This window comes from Ammodytes marinus (assembly GCF_949987685.1).
Source record: "Ammodytes marinus genome assembly, chromosome: 14".
Classification (NCBI taxonomy): Eukaryota; Metazoa; Chordata; class Actinopteri; order Uranoscopiformes; family Ammodytidae; genus Ammodytes; species Ammodytes marinus.
The window spans coordinates 16,746,956-16,755,318 of record NC_137218.1 but is presented as its reverse complement, the minus strand read 5'-3'; the positions used below and the strand labels follow the sequence as shown (position 1 = coordinate 16,755,318).

General features: G+C 39.2%; 1 protein-coding gene across 1 annotated transcript in view; it reads right to left on the bottom strand.

The window, feature by feature from the left end:
- Window positions 1-310: 310 nt before the first annotated feature.
- LOC307260979 (protein phosphatase 3 catalytic subunit alpha-like) overlaps window positions 311-8,363 on the bottom strand; it is a gene marked incomplete at both ends in the record, with an annotated part of 34,483 nt that continues 26,430 nt past the window's right edge. The window contains 8 exon segments of the mRNA XM_080041397.1: window positions 311-489; window positions 2,213-2,266; window positions 3,425-3,522; window positions 3,747-3,831; window positions 4,273-4,350; window positions 4,487-4,612; window positions 6,967-7,061; window positions 7,196-7,273. Of these exon segments, the coding sequence (XP_079897523.1) occupies window positions 311-489; window positions 2,213-2,266; window positions 3,425-3,522; window positions 3,747-3,831; window positions 4,273-4,350; window positions 4,487-4,612; window positions 6,967-7,061; window positions 7,196-7,273 (793 nt within the window).

Below are 8,363 nucleotides of genomic sequence, written 5' to 3'. Positions count from 1 at the left end.
ACAACAGTCAGAAACAACTTTTTAAACCACACTTTTTCAGTCAAGCTGCAACCTGCTGGACTCTCCTTAACATTGGCCCCCTATTGTGAACCCCAGCTCCCCACCCCTTTCACCCACCCCCACCCCCAACTGTGCGATGACAAACTGTCATGAAAAAAATGACCTTTTCTCAGCCAGTTTTAGATTTTTGCTGCAGATTTCATGTTCCCCTCTGTGGGCCTGGTTTATTTCTGAGGCGTGAATTCCACTATTTGGCAATGTCTTGCTGCACAGCGCAACAGCAGCACGGGTCTGAGACTCACACAGCACATCACTGGATGTTGCTGTTGTCATCCGTGCCGTTGGCCTCTGACACATTCATCTTTCCCATGGACTGACCCACGTGGTTCACCCCGTCCCTGCGAGGTGGCATGCGCTCGTTGATGCGGTCAAGGCCCTTAGCCTCCGCAAAGCTGGCGATCTTGTGCTGGGGGGAGAATCCACGGATAGCTGAAAAGAGAAAACCCATAGAAAGCAATCAGGCTCACCTCGTAATGGCGCAATCTCAGAAAAATACTATATATCATTTTATTTATAATTCTTATATTTTTGTATTTTCCAGGCATTGTAACCAAAAAAGAATTACGTTCAGTGGGTCAACCTTAATTAGGAATAAAGGAGCCTATTTCAATAATGAAGGAGGGTACTAAATATATTGTAAATATCTTTTAAAATTATATTTGCCATCTTTTTGCACAGGGTTACGTACTACTGGTACATGCTATTCAGTTATCCTCGCAACTGAAATTTGTGACATGGCAAAATAAAAGCTACTGCAATTTGACACTTGAAAGATTCCCTGTGCCAATTGCACCAGCTGGAACACTTTGTGCCAAGCACAAAACGTTTTATATATATTGAGCTGTAATACTACTTGCCGGCAGATGGCGCAATTGATAAAATGAAAGCGACTTTTTAGATTTTTGTAGGTGACAACATCTACATGCCATCTTCATCTATAAACTGATATTGTGTTATTTCACACATCTTAGGTCCCTCACTTTACGTGTTCCAAAGTCTTGTATTGTTGTGACTTGATGCTTTTGTTTTACATTTTTTCTTACATTTTGCAAACACATATAGTAACAAAAATACAACCAAGACTCAATTAACTTACCTTCATTGTGAGAAAAAAAACACTGAACAACCAATGAAAATGTTTAACATCCTGCTACTTTTTCTAATAAGTACTGTAAATTGCTGTCTCATACTAAGGCTTCTTGGTTAGTAAGTGAACAATGATCACTTCAGTCATATCATGAAGAGCTGCGGCTTCAGAATGCATATTTTATGCTCTGTCTGTTTCTTGTTCTCCTGCATGCAACACTTTTTAAATCCAGATGGAGGCCACTTAAGCCAAACCCAAAACAAGGACTTAAGTATTTAAATCATGCATCTCTTAGCAGCACTTGACCTTACAGTGCCCCAAGTGATCACGAACATTTCTCCATTCCATAAAAAGCTATTCCTGTTTTTATTTAGCATGTTTCCTCTTCTCATCCTGGTTTGTAATTCCTGGTTTGACAAATTCCAAAAGTGTGCTACAGTCATTGGTTTGTGCTTCTAGCCTCTCTATGTCGATGAAAACAGTCGCTGGGGGGTGAGAGCTGGGAGTCAATTGATACAGATGAAGGAAAATTGGGCTTTATTTCTCAGCTGTCTTAAGAAACAGGTGTGCGTTAAGTGTAAAGCAACATTTTATATCCTCAAGTCCCTCCCCCGCTCAATACATGTCCACGAGAACACCATCCCTCACCAGCTTCCCACACGGCAAATAATGCAAAGTGGGAAATGCTTCCCTTTATAACCACTCAGTCACTCATTACAAAACAATTGCTCAAGAATCCCCACTAGTGGGCAAAAGATATAACATAAATGACAAATAACCATTTATCTGATTTCAACTTCTGTGCTTTTATAAAAATCAGTTCTAAATAGACCCCCCTCCCTTTAAATCTAGCTGGATTTCCATGTTTTTTACAATGGTACTGCAGAGTAAAGTGCCAGCCATACAGGCATCAAACTGTCCTTTGTAATATTGCTTGATGGGAGATCTCATTTTGTGAGCTGCATGTGTGCATGGACTGTCAATGGCAGGTGGCCTCATGTTGTAGTATAGCAGGAAACCCTGACGATGTGTTTGAGGGCTGTGGGAGAAGGAGCACGGGTTTACCTTCTCCGTCCTCATCATGCTCAGGCTCGATGGCTTCAATGGCTTCAATGGTGGCTGAGGGGGGAGGAGGGGAGCAGGTTACTCATGATAAAGCCATGCAAATGTCAAACGCAGCCCCGGCAAAAATAAAAGGTGGCTCACGATATATAGGCCAGATGAGATGTTCACTGGCAGACAGTACAGCCAAAATCAGAAGAGTGCCATGCGTTAACACTGAGAGAGTTAGTGTCAATATTGGCTTACAAACTACTTATTAAAGTAACAAAGATAGATGCGTAGAGAGTGAGAGTGACAGACATAATGAGATGGAAATATAGCATAGTCCTCGAGTCTAAACTGAAAAGGATTTCAGGTAAGAGCACAAACAATTTACTTGTTCTTGCCCTGCACTAGATTTCCACAATGTAAAGGGATAATTGAAAATAATTGCAGTTCCCCCTGAAAGCTAAAGGGCATTTTTGCTGTCACTGGGGTCAGCAACCGTAATGATTGGATGAGAGATTGTCCAACCATGTTATGATCATAATACTTTTGTGATTTTTAACCCTGATCGAATGGCTCTTTGCTGTTGCTGCTTATACTGCCAATCCCACTGAATAAACTAAATAAACACTGAACTCTACAGCTTCTTGCAGGTTTCAGCTGAATGCAGTTCATGCCATGTGATGGAGTGGGCTGAGGTTAAGGAGGGGGCTGGCAAATAAAATATATAGCATCTCTCACGTCCTTAGACCAAGCTAGGACTAGATTGTTGGTGAAAAGTAGACTTGAGGAAGTCAGAAATGGTACTCCAATTACATTCCCATGTTGTTCTGTATCTGCTGAATGCAATTGCAACAAGATGACGGAAGGAAACCAAATGTAGCGTTGAAGTTAATGTGTGAATTTGTGGTATCAGTCATGGGATCTGTGCTACAGCAGTAGCAACGAGTTCTAGTAAGCTTTGTTGTGCAGGTGTTACACTATAGTATGTGACTGCTGTGTAGACGGAATTTTTGCATTGGTCGAGTCTGTATACATTTGGTTCTTCTACCATGGCTTAAATGTTATCAGAATATCACCAAGAGGCAACACTTGTTTCTCTTCATTAAAGTCAGAGAAGGAGAGACAGAAAGAGAGAGGTAAGACCAATGGTACAACTGAGAGAATGGTGATGAAGGGATGGAACAAAAGAATAGGAGTACAGGGTATAGAGAAAAGGCCAGTAATCACCACTCTGCAGTGTCTGTTTGCCTCCAGAGAGAACCCCGCTTGGCAGCATGCCAGTGGGCGTCAGGCCCTTAAGCGTCAACACATTTTCACTCTCCTCTCTGCAGGAAACACACGGACAGGCAAACAGGTCAGAAAACTTCCCTAAACCCTGATCAAACAAAAAAAGAAGCTTTGACCACAGTGTATACAGAGTGTACCCACCTGACACTCACACTCAATCTACACACATGTACTACACACAGAAACCCCACTGATACAATTTAAAAATTTTAAAAACATACACTCATGTTACGTTCATCAACACACAAACATATAGCCTAACCTGAGAACCGAGAACATTTTGGCCATTTTCCCAATGGCACGGATCTTGTTTTTGATCACCTCCTTGCGTGCTGCAGCTGCATTGGCTGCAACATAGATAGATAGATAATAATAAACATGCATTAATAATATTAGTAATTATAGCCTGTATTTAGTGAATCAGAAACTGTGTGTAGACAAATCGTTATTTTACTGATGAGCTATGAAGTAGTGTTTTACATAATTAACAAATCAAGATCTAGCGACAATTTACTGCATATACTATAACTGTAACAACACTGAATTGAGGCCAATATTTAAAGGTAATAACTTCATAAAAAAACATATTTAAAATCAAATCATTCATTTTATTTTGTACAAGCAAAAGAAGACCAAAATCCTTAGTGTTTTAAGTTAAGACGTGAAAGGTTCAGATCTCATCCCTTTAAGACCTTGCCTAATTGTATGGAGTCTGAATTGAACCCTGGATGCACTAGGGATAAATACAGATAAACGATTAATAAATCATCGTTTATGTGACGTCTTACCATCAAAGATCTCCTCCTCTTCATTCATGAGTTCATCATCAGAGCAGATACTGAGCACATTCACCAGCATTTCTGTCACTGCAGAGGACATAGAGTATAGAAAAGAGGTCGGGTCATTGAGCAACAAGCCGTGGAGGTAACAGATTAGGAGGATGTGGTGTTGTCTGACAGATATCAGACAGACGTTGCTCAGTCAAACACGTAATACCCGTACCTTTCTCTCCGACAAATGGCAGAGACCAGGTGAAGACATCCATGAAGTTGGGCAGCCAGTAGGGATGGGGTGAGCAGTTGAACTGTCGGATGTTCATGACATTATTTTCATATTTCAGTACAGCAGCTGTCGAGGAAGCGGAAGTGTAAAACATGTAGATCTTGCATAATATCTTGTAGAATAACTTATTGTTTCTGATAGAATCAGGGATAAGAGGTCTACAGAGCCACGGTGAGTCTGTCTTGTAGCTGCTCTGCCCATAAAATATCATAAAGAATAGGCTACAATGAAAAGATAAGACAACACTAACACTATACTTTGATGTACTGTGTATATGGAGTACGAGGTAAAGTCATGCAGAGAAGATAGGGTTGCAAAGTGTCAGTCCTTTCATGGCCTTTTTTTTTCAAAGGCACATAAAAACACTCCAATACACACCACACCTTAATGACTACAAGAAAATGAACCAGTCTTAAGTACAACTCAAACTCAGCATCAGTAGTACTCAATGCCATTGACTCCTTCACTCTGAATGACCACAGCAGCACTGCTCCAAAACTAAAAACGTATGCTCCAGTTTTGTTTTATTTAAATAACATCTACTTGAATGAATAGTTTTGAATATGGTTTACAAATCTACAATTACATAACAAAAAAAAACACTTAAAGCAATGGCAGCTGACACTCCATGTCATTTGATTTAATAGAATATTTTCATTTAGTTTAGTTAAGTTTATTTCCCTCACATAGCTACACAACAAGTATTATTTTTTAGAAGTATTGTAGTGATAATTCATTTCTGTATATTGTTTAAATATTACATGCAAAGTTATGACACAAAACAAAATAAATCCACATTCATATCCACAGTGCCACACATGCCTCACTTTTATATCTGTTAAGCATCTTATTTACTGTATTTATTAAGTCTTTCTACCATGTTACACATTTTAATTTCTTCATTTAAGGCATTCCACATGTTCACTGACATAGATCTTTGTTTTACATTTGTTCTTATCTTTATCTTTGTATACATGCACATTCCCCTTAGTTCATATTTGTTCTGTCTATTCTGAAACAACTGCTGGAAACAATCTGGAACTATCCTGTTTTTAACTTTATACATTATTTTCATTGTTTTGAACTCTTCTAATTCTCTCAATTTAAGTGCGTTTGAGTTTATAAATAATGTATTGGTTGGTTCAAGATATTCTGCTCTGTTAAGGATTCTGATTGCCCTCTTTTGTGAAATAAAAATAAAGTCTGGGGTTGTAACTGCTTTCGTGTTTCCCCATATTTCAACACAGTAAGTAATGTATGGGTAATACTATATTAAGGAACAGTACAACATGTGTAATGATTGTGAGTTGAGTACATATTTTGTTTTGAATAGTATTAGAGTGGACATCTTTTTATAACAGACGTATGTGGAACAATGCATCATATATGCTCTCCTCAAATATTTTTTTACGTTCAGCGATGTAACCTTGATAAGACCAAGTCTTTACATGCAGCATGCATCAAAAAAGAGCCAGAGCAAAAAAAAAAAAAAAAAAAGACAAGAAAACATTTAACCACTAGATGGCTTAGCTGAGACCAGGGATGGCTGACACTGTTACATCAAGAGGGACAAACCCACATGGAGAGAGTCAGTGATGCCTTTCGTCCCTCCCACAGCCCATAGCAGCCAAGGTTGCGTTCCGAATCGCATACTTTCTACTATATAGTATGTAGAAAAAAGATTTAGGATGTCCCGATTCCTATGGCCAGATTTAGGATGGTTAGAAGTACCCGGATGTCCTACTTCATGCGGCCAAGATTGTTAGTGTTGAAAAGTGCATCCTATTTGGGCGATTCTGACCCACAATCCAGTGCGCACGTGAAGTGACGTAACATCGACGAAGCCTCCATATGAAAACAAATGGGGATGCGACGGATATAAAAGCAAGAGGCAAGATCAAGGCGCAATGTTATGATGAAATAAGTGAGTAAAGTTGTCCCAATAGTATGCCTACTGCATCCTAACTAGATTCTTTTTATCGTCGGATGTAGTATGTAGAATAGAAAAAAGAAAGAGTATGCGATTCGGAACGCAACCCAAGACTCAGATCTGAGAACCCAAACGGAGGCTCCCTGATGCAGTCTAATGCCCGCTCACAGGTTTAACGCGGTAACATCAACCCATTTGCCCTCCAGTTTGCGCTGTTAAAACCATTTAAATAGGTAACCCAAAGGAGTCATTTTGTCAGATGTGAAGTTTTTTCCATAAAAGTTAAGAGTTAAAAGGCAAGAGGTTCTGGTGTTACAGGGATATTAGAATCCTTTAACAACATATGTTTAATTGTTAACTGTTGTATTATTTAATTATTTTCAAATGGAATTTATTTTACATTGCTTAATATCCAAAAGACAACCAGACATGACAGAACTGCATATGGAACTGACACAAAGACCGGTATGAAACGAAGAGATTATCTGACCTTTGTTGTTGTAAACATCCAGATAGTTTGGCGCTGAGAAGATGGTAATGAGGGAGGGGAATCCAGTGGTCTGACTTTTACGGTACATCCGGTAGCTTCAAGGCGGGCAGGCGGAGGTAAAGACATAAACAAAGTCAAAGCTTCTTTCTTATATGTGGAAATCTGTATCTATATTTGGAAGTGTGTGGGTATGTGTCTGTTTTTATGCATATTGTCGAGGATAACATACCCTGCATCTTGTGCTTCATGCGCTCGGATGATTGATAATAGGTTATTGCTCTGTAGGAACTCACACACAGCAGGATAACTGGAAAAGAACACATGAAAATTGTCTTTAGAGATGTCACATCAAAAAGGTGTGTTGTACTGTCAAATAGATACACAGAGCTAGCAACAGAGTAGGACACAGGTACAAATCAATTCAAATAAGCACATAACCTTACTATAACTTGACAGAATTTCCCAAAATATATTTTTACCATCATGCAACCAAACTATATTAAGGCTTCAGATTACTAATTCCACATCAGGTTTGACTCACCAGAAAAAATTAACAAAGATTTATAACTCATAAATGTATTCATGAAAGCTGTGCCTACGATGATGCAACGGCGTGAAAAACCAATTGGAGGGCTACCTGTTGCAGACAGAAACAAACTAAGCCAACACACTGCAGTCACAGCTTCCTGGCCCCCAGCTCAAACCTGACAGGGAAATACATGCCTCAAAGAGAGTGAAGGCCTTCGAAGGTAGCTCAGGCAGACAACGCAGTACACTGTCACACATAGAATAGCCGCAACTTGTCAATCAAAATGCACCCTATGCATCGGGGCGGCCTATTTAAGCTGTCAGGTCATTCTGATTATATTGCTTCAGGACAACTTTTTGGAGGACTCGTGTTGTCCGCCTCAGGCCGCCTGTCCCACCACTACACAGGGACTCTTTCCAAAGGGTTTACTTCCACATGTATATTTGTCTACTGGCTGCTCATTTTTGTTATGATTAGTGCACCTCATTTAATTACAGTGTTTGTGAATTAATTTTACTTTATTGGTGCACACATTTGAACTATTTTGCAAGATATCGCACATGTGTTGTTTCATTAATTTTTCTTCTTCTCAGTTTGATGAAGTCATACAGTGTGATATTTTTATTGGGATTTTTTGGAAAAATCCTATCCACATACTGGGCAGCAGTTAACTGTGAAACCACATTATGATATGTTTGTGTGTTACAGTCTGAAGACATGTATTTGTTACATCTAAAAATCCATCATATAAAACCTCTATATATCTGGAATACGTTTTTGAATGGGCCTCCTTCTTCAAAAAAATAAACAACTGCATTTATCATACAGTCATTTCCTAAAAGACGAAATCAAAATTTGGTATTGTCAT